General features: G+C 37.9%; 1 protein-coding gene across 1 annotated transcript in view; it reads left to right on the top strand.

Moving 5' to 3' along the window:
• The window catches only part of LOC150083867 (leucine-rich PPR motif-containing protein, mitochondrial-like), a 314,087-nt gene that overhangs the window by 206,048 nt on the left and 86,552 nt on the right, over positions 1-21,487 (top strand). Inside the window, exons 26-27 of the mRNA XM_090375475.1 lie at positions 4,328-4,434; positions 20,920-20,988. Coding sequence (XP_090231601.1) covers positions 4,328-4,434; positions 20,920-20,988 — 176 coding nt within the window. The remainder of the gene's footprint in view (positions 1-4,327; positions 4,435-20,919; positions 20,989-21,487) is intronic.

Genomic DNA, 21,487 nt, shown 5'->3' with positions numbered 1-21,487 from the left:
TCCCTAATTTCTTCTAATAAAAATATAAAATTACAAAATAACTTACTACGAATTCCAATGCTATTTATGGTGAAGGTAAAGAAAGCCAACACGAGAACGACGAAAAACGTCGGATAACTTACGCAGAAAATTAGTTTCCCGATATGGCACTCTAGCTCTGCTCACTTGGTAAACAGACAGTAAGTGTTATTGGTCTAGAGCAAAGTCGAAAACAATATATTGATTGACAGGTAGGTGTGGCAAATGATGTGCTAATTGGTGCGCGAACACAACACACAATAACAGCGATTTAGTAGAACTAATGGTAACTTGCCCTAATTGCACATGAACGCTTTCCATAATGGTAAAAAAAAAGGTCATGTTACGAAATATAACGAAAAATAAAGAAACCTTTTCCTTTTTTCGTAACCCAGACCTAAATCAACAATATAGTAAAAACACTCATGAACTCCAAAAATCTGCTTTTAATAATGAGAAAAAAACATAATGAAGAACATAAAAATTAATTGAACAAAACTTTTATTAATTTAGTTTTCATTAAAAAATCAACCAATGTTTACAACATCTTTACAAATTTCTTCCATCTTTAAAAGATTCATCGCTGCTATTACCTGTTTACCGTTCATCACAAAACTATTATGCACTGCTCTTTACTCATAAATACACATTATAATGCCAACCAATGACTACACAGTAGCTTGTCGTCTGTTGCATCCACCACCAATCATTTCATTGTTTGCCACGCCTACCTGTTAATCAATATATCCTCGATTTTGGCTCCAGACCAATAACACCTACCGTCTGTTTACCGAGCGAGCAGTGATAGAGTCCGGTGTTGGGAAACTAATTTTCAGTGTAAGTTATCCGGTATTTCTTGTCGTTCTTGTGTTGGCTTTCTTTACCTTATCCCTATTTATTTATTACACTTTCTTGAATTTATTCAAACTACCCGTCACCACCAAATACGGAGGATGCGGAAAGGTTAGGGAATGACCACCGCATATCCCGGAGCAATATGGCCTTAGTTGCTAATGCTCCTAAAAACCAAACAACAAACAAACAACAACAACATCATCAAACTACCCATTTCTACAACACCAGATGGAAGATTGTTCCAACAGTTCGACTATCCTCTGCCTGAAAGCAAATTTCTGCACAATGCATTCTACAAGCATCCTTCCTCGGTTTAAATTTATGGCTCCTTCCATTCATGTTGTCTGGGAATGCCTTATATTAGTATTAATAGTGAAAAATAATAAAAGAAAGTAAGCTTATACAGCATCAGCCAAAAAAAAAAAAGAAGTCTTTTTCCATTTCACATATCTACTTCTTCCTTGATTTTATTTAAGCTGCCAACTTCCATAAGAACAGATGGAAGTTTGTCGCAGGAATCAATGATCTGCTGCCTAGGGGCAAACTTCTGCACATCTATTTTGCAACCATTCTTCTTCAGTTTGAATTTATGCCCCCTTATGTGCTAGTCTGATCAGAGGAAGAATCTCATCGGCATTGAGCTTTCAATCCATTCAGAGTTCTAAACACTTTAAATATCCCAGATCACTTTGATGCCTAGTCTCCAGAAATTGCAGTTTGCAGAACTGAAGCCTTTCTTGATAAAAGTACCCCTTTGTTCTCCTCACCAATCTCATTTCCCTTCTCTGTACTCATTTGAGCAACTCTGCATCCTTCCTAAAATGAAGCCTCTGGCCTGTATACTCAAGATGTGGCCTGACCATTGCCTTATACAATGGGATAATCAGCTCCTTATCCCTGCCAACAAAATTCCTGTATGTCATTGACAAAACCCAATGAGCTGTCCTGGCAGCCTGTCTACGCTGCTCTTCATATCTGACTGACTACCCCCCAGGTCTTTCATTTTCCACTACCCTGATTATCGTACCACACAGTTGGTAGATTACTCTGCGGTTACTGTTACCCATATGCAGTACTTTGCATTTGTCAATGTTAAACTTCAGTTGCTATTTCTCAGCTTGTCTGCCTAACTTTTCTAGATAATGGCAGTATGTTGCACTAACATACTGCCATTATTGTCATTAACCACCCGTCAAAGTTTGCAGGTGATACCTTTATATCATATGCAAACTTGGGAACATTCGTCCTGATATGCCTTCATCGATGTCATTAATAAATGTAGAAAAACACCATGGGTCCAACACCAAATCCTGGTGAAATCCAATAATAACATTAATCCACAAAGAGCAGTATCCATTGATTACCACTCTCTGTTTTTTTTTTTTTTTACACTTAACTATTCCTTTATCAATAGCAGTAACTTGCCCTTAATGCTACACTAATCCAGTTTGTATAGCAGTCTTTTGTGTGCAGTTGTATCAAAAGCTTTCCTGAAATCAAAGTATATAATATCAGTTATCTTTTGCATCTAGTTCCTTTGTGACACACCTTAGTATCCAATCAAATTTGTCAGACAAGATTTCCCCCTAATGCATGCTGTGTCTGAAATATAAATGCAGCATTGTCTAGATGATCCTGCATTACTTCTTTAACCAGTGACTTCATTATTTTACCTGGAAGAGAAGTTAATCTAACAATTCTGTAATTACTTATGTTACCCTTTGATCCTCCCTTTGTGAATTGGAGATACATTTGCACATCTCCAGTCCGCAGGGACTTCCTCTGAATCCAAAGTTTAAATATATGCCCCTGCCCCTTTTGTGTTATCTCAGCAAAACAAAGGATGCCATAAACTTTTAACTTACCACTCTTTCGAAAGCCTTAAATACCTTGAATGGGTTGAGCATGCTGAATTCTGATGGGATTCTTCCACTTGTTCAGATTACGAACCTAAGGGGGCATAAATTGAAATTGAGGAAGGACAGATGTAGAATAGCTGTGCGGAAATTTGCCTTTAGCCAGTGGGTGGTTAATTGCTGGAACAAACTTCCATGTGTCGTTGATAGGTTAAATAAATTTAAGGAGGAACTGGACAAATATTTAGAGGGGATTGTTTTGTAATTTTTTTTTTTTTTTAGCTGATGCTGCATAAGCTCATACACTTGCTTACTTGCATCACATGCCACTACTACTACTACTACCACCTCCATGAGATCTCCTGTCAGGTGTCTAATTTCCAGATGCAATCTAACCATAACCCTTCAATTCTGCAATTTATAGAATTGAAGGGTTATGGTTGTTTTTCTTTTATTATGTGCAGTAATGGTTGTATGTCTGTAAGCCCCCCCCACCTTCAGTACCTTGAGTACTGTATACAGGTCTGGAGGCCTCATTTTAGTAGGAATGTAGAGTTGCTGGAACGAGTACAGAAGGGCAGTGGGATTTGTGAGGGGAATAAAGAGTTGCTCTTACCTAGAAAGGCTTAAGTTCTGCAAATTTTCAGAAAGTACCTGAAAAGTGATCTGATTGAGGTATATAAGGCTTTAAATGATTTTATCAAGCTCAGCGTTGATAGGATTCTTCCTCTCACTCAGATTATGCACTTCCTCTCACTCAGATTATGCACTATTATTATTATTTTTTTTTTGTCTGATGCTACATAAGCTTTCTTTCTTTCAAATTGAGGAAAGACAGTTGAAGAATAGATGTATAGAAATTTGCCTTTAGGAAGCAGGCAGGCGGTTGATTGCTGGAACAAACTTCCATCTGTTGTTGTGGAAGTTGATAGCTTAAATAAATTCAAGGAAGAACTGGACATAATTTTGGAAGGAATGGGAAGGGGGTTTTTATTATTATTATTTTTTTTTTGTCTGATGCTACATAAGCTTTCTTTCTTGCATCATATGCCTCTGCTATCCAAACTTCAATCTGTGCTCCAGTGTTTTAAAGAGAAACACTTGATCTCAGGGATTGTGTCACACTATTTAAAAATGAAGACTATCATTTCACTTTGTATACATGTATACACATGAAAAATTACAATATTTTCACAGCAACCAAAAGAAACTCACTACTTTTAAAATTCTTTCACCAACAGCCAGAGAATGTGCTGGTTTATATACCTTCTAAAGAAGAAAAAATTGTTTTCCAACTTATTTTTCCTTTTTTCTGTAACAAATGTATTCTCTCACCGTTTCATACCTGCCACCATTCTGGATCCCAGAATTTTACTTCTTGGATGGAAAAAAAATAAATAAAAAAATTCTGCAAACAAACTGTTATTTCTTCTTGAAACAAACAGTGTTGGAAATTATTTCTTCTTGGAAGAAGCTTAACTTCAATAGTACTTTAAGAATAACATGTATTTTTAAATTCTAGTATTGTATTAATTTATGTTTAATATTTTGTAGTTTGAGAATTGAAATACATTTTGTTTAATACGGTCATATTTTAGTAATTGATCTAGATACAGAAGTACATGGGGAGTCAAATGCACTTGTAGATCTTGCCTGTGCTTTTATTGAATGTGATCAGCTTCATCAGGCTAGTAAAATATTTCAGGTAATGGTCCAAAGATTCATTTATTATCTCTATTTTTTGGACTTTCTGAACAGTGATGTGTAAATTTTTAAGCATTACAATTTCTTATTTTGATCATTATTTTAGTTTATAATCAATGTTTAGTAGCATAAGATATTCAGTGTTAGATTAGAACTAGGACAAAAAAAATGCATCCATAATTTCACTTTATTAGTTTATTGTGTAGATTTCAATCAAGATTATTTCAGAGAAAGAAGATTATTCAAATGATAGAATTTGGGGGAAGTTTATTTAAATAACATGGGATGGGGATTGCACATGTTGTCAAGCTTCACATCAGATACAGTGAATAATATAATAAGAATGAGTTCATTCACTAATACAAAAAAATTTCACTGTAAATGCAGTAGTGGCAATTTTTTGTGGTTTTATATATAAGCCTGACAGAGCAAGTGCAGAAGAAGTGGATAATCTGTTATTATTATTTTGCATGAAACCTGAAAGCAAATTGAGCTTGGTACTTTGGTGCTAATGGTAGGCTGAAGGCTGGAGTAGGTATAACTTAAAAGAAATTTTAAACATCATTAAAGAAAGATTAAATAGGCCTCAGAGTCCGGTATTCATGGTAAGATTTAAATTACTGTTTTAACCGGAACAAATGGAAAACAAATATTGTAAAGTGTGTTTTGGGTCAAATGGCACCAGAGGTTTCTCCATCTCCATGTAGTTTACATTGTGGGTGAACAGTTTACTGGAAAAGCCAGAGATTTAAAAGTGTGTGGACTTTGTATATGTGTGATGCCTTGTACCATTGTTCTTCTGGTCCTTTAGCTTGACATTGTCCCACTTTTGCCCTGTAGAGGCAGACCAGGTACCCAGTAGTATATAGTTCACTCTGGCAGGTCCTGCCATCTAATTTCCTGAGATTTCAGTAGCAAGGACCTAAAAAAAAAAAAAATTATTATGATCACGTGCGCATTGTGGGAAGCACTAGGAGAAGTCCAAAATGTTCGGCAAAATTAATTTAGATTGTGTGGGGCATGTTCACTTTGCTGTTAGATAGAGTGGGGAGAAGGCTGAAGACTTGGGGGAGCAGAAAGATAGAAATATGGAGCTGAAAGGGAAGGTAACTCCAATTTACAGTGGGGCATGCCCATGCCCCACCAGAGGGAAGATATGAGGTGGCAGGGAGGGGACAGCAAGCTGTTCTCCCCCATGCCAGGAAGAGGTGAAACAGTGAGCCAGACAAGGGAGCTGGCTCAGGTCATTAATGTGGCATGTGTGCAAGGGCGGGAGCAGACCAGACTGCGGAGGTCAGGTCTGCACCATCCAGGAGAACTTGAGACCCAGCAGAGGCGATCCAGTGTTGGTTTGGCTGAGAACAATCATGTCTAGGCTGGTCCTGCTTGGTTTTTATAGGAAGTGTCACACCTGAGACCCAAGTCTCCTCCTCAGTTTATTGCTCAGGAATGTTGTGGTTCAGTCGCTTTCGTTAGGTACCATTTGTGAGGAGATATTCAGAGATGCCTGTACATATTCAGTTTTCCTGAATTCCAACAAATATTATAGTGGAACATTTTAATAAACTAAAGTAAGAAAACAAATTAATACATTAGCTTTCAAATCAAGGAGATTCTTCTTCAGCTGATTATACATTATTACAAAAACAAAGAATGCCCAGTCGTGGGGTAAAATGTGAGGTAAAGTGTGGCACAAGTGCAAGCAACAATTACTGGATGGAGTTAGACGTTTGTGGCTGTGATTGCAAAATGCATACGTGGGGTTCTTGCCAATGTTCATCACACTGGAGGATAACAGCATCCATAATAGGATGAATAAATGCTCCTTTATTTGTTTAAAGTACCATGGCAACTTAATATGTAGAGTGATTCTAGCCACAACCGGTGGTGGTAATTTTGTGAGTGGTCAATGACTTCGATGTCTCGGCTTGGGTCAAGATTGTGCTGAGATGACCAATAATGCTCTGTGACTGCTGAGTGCTCTGAATCAGCAGACTGGATTGTCCTCTCATTCTCTGAGATCTGATCTCGGAGTCTTCTGTTAGATTCCCAATGTAACAACCACCACAGTCACAGCAGGAAATGCAATACACAAAGCCACTCCTAACAGGGAGAGGATCAGCTTTTTCACTCTCGAGAGGAGGGATCGCAGTTTTCTACCATGTAGTTGTAAACATTTTACCCAGTGGGTGCGTAGGAGTTTAGAGAGGCATTGCGATACACCAGGGTAATAGAGGATAAAGGGACCTTACCATCTCTGAAGATCAAGTTATGGCCTCGTTTGATGTTTTGTCTCTTCACTTCAGTCCCAGTTCAACAAGCCATCACATGCACAAGGCAACTATTGGACAACGACTCCAATCAACCCAATAGAACCTCACTATCCGCTAAGGACATTTCCACTGCTCTTAGCTTGTTTTTTTTTTTTTTTTTTATATGTAAACCCCAAACACGAGAGGCATTAGAACCTATAATACTTAGTACCGTGCTTGGGTTGGAGGTTGAGATGACGAAAGAAGATGAGTGCCTCTGTAGCCAGGTGGGAAGGAGCAGCAACAGCAGTAGTGCATAGCACACGCTTTAGACCGCGATTCGAGCCCGTCACCACCAAATACGGATGATGCAGAAAGGTCAGGGAATGACCCCCGCATATCCGGGAACAATATGGCCTTAGTTGCTAATGGTCCTAAAAACCAAATAACAAACAAACAAACGAAAGAAGATATTTGTTGATATTGGACTTGAACTTCTATAGACTAATTTTCGGGAAATACGTATGAAGGAAGGTTGTTCCAGAAAATGGCAGTCGAATGAATAAACAAGGAAGATGAAAAGTTGGTTCTGTGAGTTTGAAGTTGGACAGTAAATAGATGTTGGCTGGCTGGTGTCGGCACATGTTCGGACTGTTTTGGAAGACAGAGCAGAAATTATAGAAGCCAGTTCAGAAGAACAGTGCCCATGGAAGTATCTGTAGAAGAGACATGCAGCAGAAACAGTACGTCTATGAGACAGCGAGCGGAGAGACTCTGTTAGAGACGAATCATTAATTAACCTAACTGCCCTCTTCTGAATGGAATCAAGAAGCCTGAGAGAGGTTTTGGGGGCACCACCCCAGATGTGGGAACAATATTCCTTGGCAGGGCAGATTTGCAATTTATACAGAGTGAGAAGCTGTTTGGAAGAAAAGTAACGCTGACAGCGAAAGAGAAAACCAAGTTTTTTAGATGCAGAGGAAGCAATATTTGTAATGTGCTTGGGCCAAGAGAGATTAGAAGTCAAGATAATCCCCAAAAGAGATATATCATTTTGCCTAGAAATTGGAGTGTCACTAACGATAAGCTGTTGCTGTTGTTATTTGGTTTTTAGGAGCATTAGCAGCTAAGGCCATATTGCTCCGGGGATATGCAGTGGTCATTCCCTGACCTTTCTCTGTATTTGGTGGTCACGGGCTCGAACCCCAGTCTTATCAAGAAGCGTGTGCTACGCACTGATGCTCCTGCCCACCTGGCTACGGAGGCGCCCTAAAGATAAGCATAGGAGCAGAAGAATCCTTGTTGCGAGATATAAGACAAGACTGAGTTTTAGAAGGGTTGGAATCAACTAAGTTGTCATTGCCCCACTGGAGAATTACCTGAAGATTGGCATTTAAGGAATTGGTAGCAGATTTTCGAGAAGTTGAAAGCTGATTGAACACGGCAAGGTTTCTCAAAATGGAAAGCATTAGCATTAGTAGAGGCATATGATGCAAGAAAGCAAGCTTATGCAGCATCAGCCAAAAAAAACAAAAAAAAAACTTCCATTTTACCCCTCCATTCTTTCGAAATACCTGTCCAGCTGAGCCTTAAATTTATTTAGGCTATCAACTTCCACAACAAGGGATGGAAGTCTGTTGGAAGTAGAATGCAATGTGCTATCATCGGCAAAACTATCGATAGGATTTCCAGTCAATGGAAGAAGGTCATTAATATACAAGAGGAAAAGAGTGGGGGAAAGAACTGAACCTTGGAGGACACCGGCATTAGTGGAGAAGTTAGAAGACAGAGAGCCATCTGCCATCACCCTTAGTGAGCGATCAGAGAGAAAACTGGATAACCAATTACTAAAAACAGTTGGCAAACCATAAGATGGAAGCTTGTTTAGAAGACCTTTATGCCAAACACGATCAAAAGCCTTTGAGATGTCAAGAGCAACTACTTGTGTTTCACCGAACCTTTCCATTGAATTAGTCCATAAATGGGTAACATAAGCCAGAATATCACCAGTGGATCGACACTGACGGAATCCATACTGGCGATTTTTGATCAGACGGAAAGTTTCTAGGTAGTTTAAGAGTTGGCGGTTAATTGATTTCTCCATTACTTTAGAAAGAGTAGAAGTAATTGCAATGGGACGATAATTGGATGGGAGGGATTTGTCACCCTTTTTTAGGCTTGCTGGATATGAGCAAATTTCCAAGCAGAAGGAAAAAAAGCTTTGGAATAAGAAAGTGAAAAAGACGGCAAAGAACAGGAGTAAGTTCAGAAGCACAGGTTTTGAGAACAATTGGAGAAATACCATCAGGACCTGGAGCTTTCTTAACATCGAGATTCGTCAAAATCCCTCTGACATCCTTTTGACGGAAGACCACATGAGGTATTGAACAGAGCGTGTTGGGAATGGTGGGAGGTGTTTTACCAAGATCATTAATACATGAGTTGGAAGAAAAATGGGATGCTAGCAGGTCAGCTTTATCCTTGGCTGAAGTGATAACAGAACATCTGATTTGGACAGAGGTGGGAGCAGAGATGGGCAAAAGTTGCGGCCAATAGCTTTGGCAAGAGACCAGAATGCTCAGCTACCATTAGGGCAAGAAGGAAGTTTTCTACTCTTAGCCTGTTCGTTCGGTTGTGTTTGAATGGTAGTGTGGTCATGTTCAGTGACTCCCAGTTCATCATCAATCTGGAGTCGGACAATGCCGTCTCCTTTCTGGATTTTTTAGTCCAGCACGAGGGCACTCGTTTATGAAACTTGGTCTACCGTAAACCAGTGTGTGCTGGCCAATTCACCAACTGTAGATTGGCACGTGCCCACAGCCAACTACTCAGTACTGCACACACCCTTTTCATCCATTCCAGTTCCCTGGATGAAAGATGTAATGAGGTTATGAGAATAAAGATGGATCTGTCCAATTGTGGCTAGCCTACCTGTACCCTACACAAGTGGGATCTGCAGGCCTGTGAACTCACAACACACTCTAGGGGCTCCCACAATGATAACACAATCTCGACCACCTTTATCTCCTATTACCCTGGCATATCGCAACACTTCTCTAAAATCCTACGTGCCCACTAGGTAAAATGTTTACAACTACCTGGCAGAAAACTGCGATCCCTTATCTTGAGAGTGAAAATGCCGATCCCTTATCTTGAGAGTGAAAATGACGATCCCTTCCCTGTTATGGAGCGGCTTGGTGTATTGCATTTCCTACCGTGTCTGCAGTGGTTGTTACATTGGGAAATCTAATCGAAGATTCCAAGACGGGATCTCAGAGCATTAGAGGGCAATCCGGTCTGCTGATTGGGAGCACTTGGCAGTTACAGAGCATTATTGGTCATATCAACGCAATCTTGACCCACATCCGAAGTCCTCGATCACTCGTGAAATTACCACCGACAAATGTGGCTAGAATCGCTCCACATATCCCAGTGCCATTGTGCTTTAAACCGCAATAAAAGTGCACGTATTCATCCTATTTGGAGGCTGTTATCCTTCAGTGTGGTGAACGTTGCCACGCACCCCATGTATGCACTTTGCAATCACATCCACAAACGTTTAACTCCAACCAGTAATTGTTGCTTGCACTCATGCCATGCTTTATCTCACATGACCATGACTGGGCATTCTTTGTTTTCGTAATAACATATAATCAGCTGAAGAAGAATCTTCTTGATTTGAAAGCTTGTGTACTAATTTGTTTAAATTTGTCTTCTTACTTTAGTTTATTAAAGTTTTCCACTACAATATTTGTTTTCCGTTTGTTCCAGTTAAAACAGTAATTTAAATCTTATCATTAAAAAGAAAAATTTAAATTAAAGGGTGTAGAATGCAGGAAGCAACCCAAGTTGCTATCTGAGAGTGATTCTTCAACACAACTATGAATGTTTTCTAATTGCTTCAAAACACAATGAAAAGCCCACAAATTCAGTGGTGAATCTTGCCTCACCCAACATCATCATCATCAGCCATTTTCAATCCACTGCAGGATGAAGGCCTCTCCAGCAACTTTCCAGTTCCTTCTGTTTTGAGCACTGGCCATTCATTTACTACCCACAAACTCATGAATTTCATCTATCCATCTCCGCCTTTGTCTTCCAGGTTTTCTTCTAGCTAATCTTGGGTACCATTCTGTTATTTTCTTAGTCCATCTGTCATCATGTCTTCGAGCTATGTGTCCTGCCCAAGACCATTTTAGTTCTTTAGTTTTGATCAGAATGTCCTTTACTTGAGTTTGTTGCCTAATCCATGTGTTTCTCTTCTTATCTAGCAGTCTGATTCCCAATATGATTCGTTCCATTCTTCGCTGTGTAGTTCTCAGCTTCTCTTCCATTCTTTTGGTGAGTGCCCAAGTTTCACTTCCATAAGTCATGGTGGGGAGTATACATTGATTCATTATTTTACGTTTCAGACAAACTGGGATATTGCTCTTCAGTATGTGACTATATTTCCTGAATGCTATCCATCCAAAATTTATTCTTCTCTTGACTTCCAGCCATTTATCATTATTACAGCTAATGACTTGTCCCTGATAAGTATATGACTCCACCTTTTCAATTACTGCTCCTTCAATCATTATTTCCCTTTCCGTGGCATACTTGTTCATCATTACTTTTGTTTTAGCCATATTCATCTTTAGTCCAAAATCCTTACTAGCTGTGCATAACTGATTAAGATTTTCCTCTAATTCGTTGGGATCGTGGCTAATGACCACAATGTTATCTGCAAATCGTAAATGGTTTAGGTACTCTCCGTTCACATTGACTCCTTTCTGCGACCAGTCTAATCTTCTGAAAGCTTCCTCAAGGGCAGCAGTAAACAACTTCGGAGATATTGTGTCTCCTTGTTGAACTCCTTTCTCAATTTTAAATTTCCTACTGTCTTTTTCTAGTCTAATAAAGGAGGTAGCACTCTCATATATTTTCTTCAAAATCATAATATATGGGGTATCAATGCCTTGTCTTTCCAGTGCCCGAAACATTGCCTTATGCTGTATGGAGTCAAATGCCTTTTCATAATCCACAAATGCCAGGCATAATGGTGTTTTATATTCATTTACTTTCTCCATTAGCTGTGATATTACATGAAGGTGATCCATAGTTGAGAATCCTGTCCTAAAGCCAGCTTGCTCTTTCGGTTGATTCTCATCAAGTATTCTTTCTAAATGTTAGTAATGACCCTTGTGAACAACTTGTAGATGTGGGATAGCAAGCTAATTGGTCTATAATTTCCAATTTCTGATTTATCTCCTTTCTTATGCAGCAAAACTATGATTGCATTATTCCACTGCTTAGGAGTCACACCTTTTCTAATGCACTTTGTGAAGAGCCTTGCCAGTTTTTGTGTTATGTCTCTTCCTCCCAATTTTAACAACTCTACAGTAACTTCATCTTCCCCCGGGGCTTTCTGATTCTTCATTTTCTTCAATGCATGTTCTACCTCATCAGGAAGAATATAGGGTATGTCGTATGTGTTGCTACTTTGCAATCCATCTTCCCCACTGCTGGCATCATTCCCCTGCTCCTTGTATAATTCTCTATAGTAGTCTTCTGCTATTTGAATTATGCCTTCTCTGCTGTTTATAAGTACACCATCGCTATTCTTCAGTTTCAGTATCATTTGTCTTTCTGTATTACTGCTCATGGCTGCTGATTTAATTCCTTTGTTTTCTCTTAATGCTTGTTCTACTTTTCTTGTGTTAAATCTTATGTCCTCTCTGAGTCTCTTTCTAATGGCTTTGCATAACTCAGTATACTCAATTTTCTCCCTGTCAGTGTTTTTCTTGCTTTTCATTTGTCGTCTTCGGTTCATCATGACAAGTGTTTCTTGACTAATTTTTTCTTCTTTGGATTTCTTTTTCCCTATAGGTTTCTTGGGCTTTATCACTTTCAAAAAGTTGTAATATTCCTCGTCGATATCTTGGTCCTCAGCAGTCTGCAGAAGCTCATACTTGTTCTTAAGTTCCAGTACATACTGCTTTTTCTCCTCTTCTGTTATCTCAAAGACCTTTGTATTATTTACTCGAGTCAGTTTTTTCCTTTCCTTTCCTACATCTATATCAAGTGTACATCTTACCATTCTGTGATCACTTCCAACATTTACATTACTCAGGACAGTAACATCATTCACAATATATCTTCTGTTAGTGAGGATGAAGTCGATTTCATTAGTAGTTAATCCATTTGGACTCTTCCATGTCCACTTTCTGTTCACCCTTTTCTTGAAAAAAGTGTTCATTACTGACAATCCTTGAGATTCTGCAAATTCCACAAGTCTTTCACCTCTTTCATTTCTTTCACCAATTCCAAAATTTCCTATTGTTCCCCTTTCTGTGCTGTTTTGTCTTTTTCCAACCTTAGCATTGAAGTCTCCCATAATAATAGTGTAGTGGGTTTTATGCTCATCTAGAAGACTCTCAATTTCGGTATGCATTTCTTCAACCTCTTCATTATCATGGCTCGATGTTGGTGCATAAATCATTATAATCTTTAGCTTGTACCTCTTAGAAATCTTGAGTATTAGCCTTGACACCCTTGGTGATGTACTTTTGAATTCCAAAATGTTGTTTTTAAAATCTTTATGGACCAGAAACCCAACTCCACCTTCACTCCTTTCACTGTTTCCATTGGTGTACAGCAGATTTCCACTTGATAAACTTATAAGTGATTCATTTCTTCTTCTTGTTTCAGCCAAACCGATGATAATCCAATTCACATTTTCCAATTCCTTTTCCAGCTCTAATATCCTGTCTTCACCAATGAGTGTTCTTACGTTATAACAGGCCAAATTCAGTTTCCGTGCATGGCAGCCTGGTCGTACCCAGAGATTCTTAGCACCCTCTGCTTCCACTCTGATCCTCTCGCTGCCGTAAGAGGGAGAGTGAAAGCTGCTGGGGACTGAGGGCCATATGTTTTGTTGTGCTTTCATGTGCTGGAGGGTTTGGTCTTTTCCTCTTCACGCTGACCAGGCGTCTTGAAGAGAACCACTCTACACGTTCTTTGCCACCTAAGTGACGCAACAGGGCTTACCATCGAGAAGGTGTGCATGAGTGGATTTTAGGGAGGCAGGCCAACCGGACTTCTCCTAAATCTTCTGTAATAGAGAGATATTGGATCCATCAGTGTTTTAGGCTGAGTGTCTGATAACACACAGGATACCTGTTCCCCTTTAAGCCCCTCACCCAACATAGCACTCTAACTTTGCTGTTCAGTCCTCTCATATGGTCTACTATAGAATGGCATTGGAGGTCAATGTTTCCTATGGGATAATGAAGTGATTACTGCCTTTTAATGAACTGATTTATATTGCAGGACGTAAATTTCTGTCAGGCACTAACAGTCTCCCAGTGCACCAGGACAAGTGGTTTAACTATATTACTTTGTATAGGGGTTTTTCAGTAGATCCTTGTACACTTACAAAGAATAACTGTAGAATCATTTTTTGATAGATAGATAGTTCATAATTTACATAATAATTGTGGAAATTTCGATAACTCTGTAATTCATTATTATTTTCTTGCTTGCAGCAGAGGGAACATTCCCATTTCTCCATGGGGAGGAAGGAAATGAAGGCAATTTTTAAGGGAATGAGGAGGATTGTCCATCCTATAGTATTTGTGTAAAATGGTGTAGATCAGTGTTCTACAACCTTTTTCTCTTCACGGCCCACCTTAAGTTATCCATGACAGAACACGGACATCAAAATGTTAATCCCCAAAAAGCATAGTTTACGGCAACCTTAATATAAATATACTATGTCATAATAGAATCAATTATTATTGTTTCAAAAGAAATTGGCTCATGCATATATTAACATTTTATGAACCTAAATCACTGTACAAAAGCAAAGCCAAAAAAAAAAAGTTTTTTGTTTATACTTCGACACGATCATCAGGCCAGTAGAGTTTACAATAGCTCAATCAATACAAATTGTTAATCATATTTAGCAGTCATGGGCTAGAACCCCGGTCCACTCAAATAGCGTGTGCTACCACACTCGCGCTCCTGACCACTCAGTTACATCAGACCTGGTATTAAACCAAATCACTGCGCATTCCTTCAATGTGATATCGTGCCTACTTTGCTGAAAACAGATAACTGAGGCATGCGGAATCGTTGATAATACAAGCCTTACTTCTTCATCAATGCTCAGTCAAGGTCAAAAAGCCCAGTTCAAACAAATATGTAGTTGAAAATGGTAATAACATATTAAGTGCCATCTCAGAGCTAGCCAGGTATTCTTTCTTTATTGACAACCAAAAATGTGTCCAACTGCGCTTCACGATATAAGCTAGTCTGTAATCAGGTCACAAAGGAGTTTAGGCAGGTGAAGGCAGATTACGAGAAATCTTTGGCAAAGGATGCCAAGAAAAACAGCAAGGATTTCTTTACTTATATAAATTCTAAAAGGAAGCGGATGAATCTGATTGGTCCACTTGATATCGATGGCTCGACTGTTGATGATCCTGCTCAGACAGCAAACAAACTGAAAGAGTATTTTGCATCTAAATTCACACATGAGGAGTTATTAAGGTTTGAAAATGCCACAAGGTTATCAAATTGTAGCAGGGTGCTTAATGATTTTGTAATAACTGAGAGCAAAGTGGAGGAGAAATTGTTGAAGTTAAACATAAGAAAGGCACCTGGGGTGAATGGGATCTATCCAGTTATATTAAATGAGGCGACAAAGGAACTAAGCAAACCCTTAGCCATAATTATGAGAGCATCCTTGAACTCAAGGGAGGTCCCACGGACTGGAGATGTGCAAATATATCCCTAATTCACAAATGGGGATCGAACGGTGACACGAGTAATTACAGACCCGTTAGTTTAACTTTTGTTCCGGGTAAAATAATGGAGTCACTGGTTAAAGATGCATTGTAGGATCATCTAGACAAGACTGCAGCAATAATTCAGACACAGCATGGGTTTGTTAAGGGAAAGTCTTGTCTGACAAATTTGATAGGATATTATAATGTGGTTACAAAGGAACTGGATGCAAAAAATAATTTTGATATCATATATTTGGATTTCAGGAAAGCTTTTGACACTGTTGCACATGGAAGACTATTCTACAAATTGGAGCAGAATGGTATTAAGGGTAAGTTGCTACAATGGATAAAAGGATGGTTAAGTGGGAGAAGACAGAGGGTGGTAATCAGTGGGTGCTGCTCTTCGTGGACTAATGTTATTAGTGGAGTCCCACAGGGTTCGGTGTTGGGTCCACTGTTGTCTTGTATATTTATCAATAATATTGATGAAGATATATCAGGCTTGGTGTCGAAGTTTGCAGATGATACAAAGGTTGGCAGTGTTGTTAATGACAGTAATGGCAGTGTGCTACTGCAACAGGATCTAGAAAATTTGGGCAGATGGGCTAAGAAGTGGCAACTGAAGTTTAACCTTGACAAATGCAAAGTACTGCATATGGATAGAAGTAACCCCAGAGAAATGTACCAACTGTGTGGTACTACACTTAAGGTGGTAGAAAATGAAAAAGACCTGGGAGTAATTGTGCAGTCAGATATGAAGTTTTCTGGGCAATGCAGACAGGCTGCCAGGGCAGGCCATGGGGTGTTGTCAATGATATATAGGAATTTTGCTAGCAGGGAAAAGGAGGTGATTGTCCCTCTGTATAAGGCAATGGTCAGACCATGCCTTGAGTACTGCGTACAGGTCTGGAGGCCTCATTTTAGGAAGGATGTAGATTTGCTTGAGCATGTACAGAGAAGGGCAACAAGATTGGTGAGGGGAATGAAGGGATCCTCTTACCAAGAGAGGCTTAAGTTCTGCAAATTGCAGTGGCTGGAGACTAGGCACCTGTGTGGTGATCTGATTGAGGTGTATAAGGCCTTGAATGGGTTGAGCATGCTGAATTCTGATGGGATCCTTCCACTTGTTCGGATTATGAACCTAAGGGGGCATAAATTCAAACTAAGAAAAGACATGTAGAATAGATGTGCTGAAATTTGCCTTTAGCTAGTGGATGGTTAATTGCTGGAACAAACTTCCCTCTGTCATTGTGGAAGTTGATAGGTTAAATAAATTTAAGGAGGAACTGGACAGGCATTCGGAGGGAATGGTGGGGTTTTTATTTTTTTTTTGGCTGATGCTGCATAAGCTCATACACTTGCTTTATTGCATCACATGCCACTATTACTACAATGTTTTAATTGCAATGTTCTGTTCGCCTTTAGATCTGTTAGTTCCTCTTGTACATTCATTGGAAGAGATTGTGCATCCACAACAAATGGATCACAAACCCAGTCAAAATCTTTAATGCTGTCTACAAAAATAATCCTTGAACTTCTGCTTTAAGTTATCTAAATGTTCTTTAATGAAGTCCATCAACCACTTTAGTACCAGCAGCAAGCAGCCATACAGTTGGGAACATCTCAAACGATCAATTTGCAATGTGTTGTATCCACTAATCCAGCTTATTCTGAAAGCCTTGAATCTTATCCATACTCATAAAAAGATTTTCGTTCTTGCCTTGCATTTTTCGGTTCAGCTCATTCAAGTGAACGAAAATATCGGAAATATATTCCATCTTGGTCACCCATTCATCATCTGCAAATAATTCTGCATATTCCTGTGCCCCTCAACTGTTAAAAATGTCTGTACCGCCTTAAGTTCAAAGATGCACGTTAACACTTTACCATATGAAAACCACCGTACTTCTGTATGTGGCAGGAGTATGGTGTGTTCAGATCCAATTTTCCTGACACAAAAAGAAAAAAGCTGCAAATTGAGGGGGCCATGATTTGATGAAGTTAATGACTTTTGCTGCTTCGTCCAGCACAACTTTCAGACCAGATGGCAAAGACTTGGCAACAATAGCTTCGTGCTGAATAAGACAATGGTCACATCGTATATCAGGATTCACTTTACGCACTTTAGCCACAAAGCCTTTAACTCGACTCTCATAGAAGCGACTCCGTCTGTGCAAACAGTAACACAATCCTTCCAATTTAATCCATTTTGGAGCATATATTCATTGATAACACAAAATATTTCTTCACTGGTTGCTCGCTTGGGTAATACTTTGCAAAAAAAAAAATTGTTTTGATGAACTGAATGTTGGCAAGAAGTTGAGTATGACTGCTAACATCTGTGAACTCGTTGATCTGAGGTGAGAACTTCTGACTGCTTTTGATTTTCTCCTTCATAATGTCCTTAATGTCACTGGACAAATCACTGACTCAGCAACTGATTGTGTAAGCTGAGAGTGGAATTTTTGAAATTTCATTAGCAGCTTCTGGGCCCATGACTATTTTCATCATCTCTTTACAACAAGCTGGCATTAACAAAGTTTCTGCTATTGTATGTGGCTTTTTGGCCTTTGTGATAAGTTCAGATACTTTATAGCTAGCTTCCTCTACTTTTTTCCAAAACATGTACCAATGATGTCATGAATAATTGACTGTCAAAAATAATTGATATCTTTGCATGCCAGAGAAGAATGTTTTGTTGAGAAATGTCTTTTCGGTTTACTGGGAACCATAGCAGCATTGCTCAGTTTTTCTCGACACACAAAACACTCAGGGATTGGCACATTTTATCACCACACCAGAAAAATCCAAAATCCAAATAATTATCACTATACTGTCTGCACTAATTTTTGTTTCTTTTTATCGGGCTCGTCACTTTCAGGACTTGCACTCATGGATGGAATACTCCTTACAGGGAACTTGTCCATTGTTAAAAAAAGAAAGTAGTAAAATGAACAATGTTATGGCTTGCGATCACAGTTTTCTGACTATTTCAGAGCATAGCTGTGAGGAAACTGAAAGTGATAGTCGTGATCAATACTCTTCGAACAGAGGGAGGGACGCATCTGTTGCTTTAAAATATAGTCTTATAACAAAGGGTGGGTGCATCAGCACAGCAACAAAGTAATATAGTTGAAGTCAGGGATAAATATCAAAACAAGCCAATAAAATAATAAAAGACTGGGGATGTTTTGCTAATCTATACACTTTAAAGGAACAGCATATACATATCTAACTTTAACGAGCGGCATCTTATTTCAGTCAGCACAGCGACAAGATGAGAAATATTGGAAGGGCAAACACACAAATAGCTTGAGAAAGCATGTGTTGGATACTCACGTGAAAAATAATTTACTGTTCCACACATACAACATTGCTTATCTGTAAACATGGTGTTACAAATATATAAAAACTATAAATGGGAGTAAATAATGTGCAGTTAATTTTTTAAAATAAGTTCTCAGTTGTCAATTTCTAATCATAATACGTATAGTATTATTTATAGCTATACAACTTCAACAAAGTTTGTGGCACTGTTCTGCAGCACACTGGTGTAGATAGTTCAAGTTGGGGGGGGATACATTAATGTTTATGATGTAGCAATTCTAGTATGCTCAATAACTGCTGTCACAGGAGAACGTGAAAGAAGTGGAGATGTTAGTCATGGATGACTGCCATCTAACAATTCTTGAATTGGCTCATGAACGAAGTCTATCTGAATATGGCTCTGGAAAAATATGCAAACCACTTTCACATTCATAACATTTCTGACTGATGAATCTCTTGATTGTTTTGCTGAGAAGATGCAAAAGTAGGGTTGTGCAAAGAAACTTTACATTTCTGGATTTACTTTGGAATTCTATCATCAGGCCAAAAGAAAAAGGTATATTTCAGTAAGCTAAATAGATGAAATAGATGACCACTTCAGATGAAACCAAAGTCTAATCTCAGAGTTGAGACTTTGCCTGTAAACATTGTCTGCAGTATATAATTTGATGAATTGAAGAAAGTTATCCTTTGTATATTTTTGAAAGTCAGTAAATTAAATTTAATTTAATCGAGTGGAGAAGAGTGTTTTACTAAATTGTTATATTGAATAACAATTCCCACTTAATGCCTTTCTCTCAGCACATTAAGATAAACATCGATAAAAGATTAAAAAGCTTAGTAAGTAAATATGAAAAAAAATTATTTTTTTTATATTGATTTAATGTGAAATAGGAAAAAAAATAAGTTGAAAAACTGTATCTTCCCACATGGAAAAGAAAGTTTTCAACCACATTTCAGATATAAATAAATAAAATTAAGTAAATAGGGTAAAATGAAAAAAAAATAAAATGTGAAAAAATAAAAGAAATAAAAAATGCACTGCCCATCATTAAAATTGTCCCACTTAGAAAGAATAGACAGATATACATGAAAATTTGCTGCATAACTATGACTCATTTATGCACATAGATGTAAGTAATTAGCATGTTAAGCTTGGTTGGTGAGAATCCAGTAACATGTTTGTTCCACCCTGATGTTGGAATCTGAAGGTTCTATAAAAACTTGTGTACATTTTAGAAGGCAAACAAAATGGTGAGTGAATGACCTTTCTAAGTGTTTACTGCAGTGCCTTTTAAGCTTATAAGGTGACATTTTGTGTAACTGATGAACATCAAAAGAGGTTGAATCATTGCTTTGTCAGAAGCTAGAGATCAGTATGGCAAATCATCATATGTTGATGATTTGCCATATTGATCAAAGGTTGTGATGCCAGAAAGGTCATATATTGTTGGCAATAGTGAATACGGGAAATTAGTTGCACCTAAATAGTATCCCCATCCCATATTTCTGTTTGCATAAAATAACTGGGTATTTTGTCTCAGATAGTTTTGAGATTGGGGAAAAACTGCAGTGACGTATATATTAATAATTAATACAAAATTGGCTAACTGGTAGAAGTTGCTTGAAACACAAAAATTCTAAGAAAAATCTGAATATGAAAATAAACAGCAAAAAGGCATGTTGCTTCTAGAATGTTTAATATTTAACTGTTGTAATAAGAGTAATACTCTTCTTACAACAGCATGTAATATGACAATATATTTTTATTTGTAGTTTTATATGTTTTTTTTTTTTTTTTTTCATATATGTGATTGATTTCTTTCCTTTATCTCTTTCTGTATCTCTTCATGCTGTTACTTATATTTCTTATATATATTTTTTTTTCATATATTATATATGAAATATATTTTAGGGGTGTGGAGCAAAAATTTACCCTCATGCCTGCACCAGCAGATTAAATGAATGCACATAAAAATTTTGTACAAAACAATTATTTCATGTAATAAAAAATAATTGGAAGTATAATCCAAAATTCTGTATATAGTAGTGATTTGCATCATACTGTATAATCAAAACTTGATTTATTATTTTTTTTAATTTAATTTTTTTTTTCATTTACATTAAAATTTCTAGTCTTCTGCATTGAGGCCTTATCATCAGAAAATTGAACTCATCTGTGATAATTATGTCAGATTAAATATGGTAAGTGTGGTGATAATCTTACTATAAATTAATTTGCACATTCTGTTCAAAACATTATACCTTTCCTCATTGTGAAATAAAATAGCAATATTTTTTACTAATAAACAGCCTATACACTGCAACATGAATTCTATCAGCACATGGAAAGTGTCAGAATCAGTGTTGCATGCTTGCATCATTTAGTTGCCAGTTCTGATATGACAGAAAGATTCCTTGAACAGATATCACATTCATATACATCCACAGATTCTCATGGTACTGTTCCTAACCTATGGTGCACATATAAAATATCCTATTACAAAAAATTTTGGCAGAAGAAAATTTAAATTTTTGAGATTTGAAGATAGTTAAAACATAGCATATCACTTTGGAACATAGCATATCACATTATCATGTGTGCCTTGAACATTTGCAAACACATCTGGCATAATGGATTGCACCTTATAGAGGCACATATGGTTTTAAGAAATTTTGAGGTACATCTGACACTTTTGTCTGC

Source organism: Mastigoproctus giganteus, chromosome 6 (assembly GCF_048544385.1).
Source record: "Mastigoproctus giganteus isolate SK-2022 chromosome 6, ASM4854438v1, whole genome shotgun sequence".
Taxonomy (NCBI): Eukaryota; Metazoa; Arthropoda; class Arachnida; order Uropygi; family Thelyphonidae; genus Mastigoproctus; species Mastigoproctus giganteus.
The sequence above is the reverse complement of the archived record's forward strand: the minus strand, read 5'-3'. Positions and strand labels throughout refer to the sequence as shown.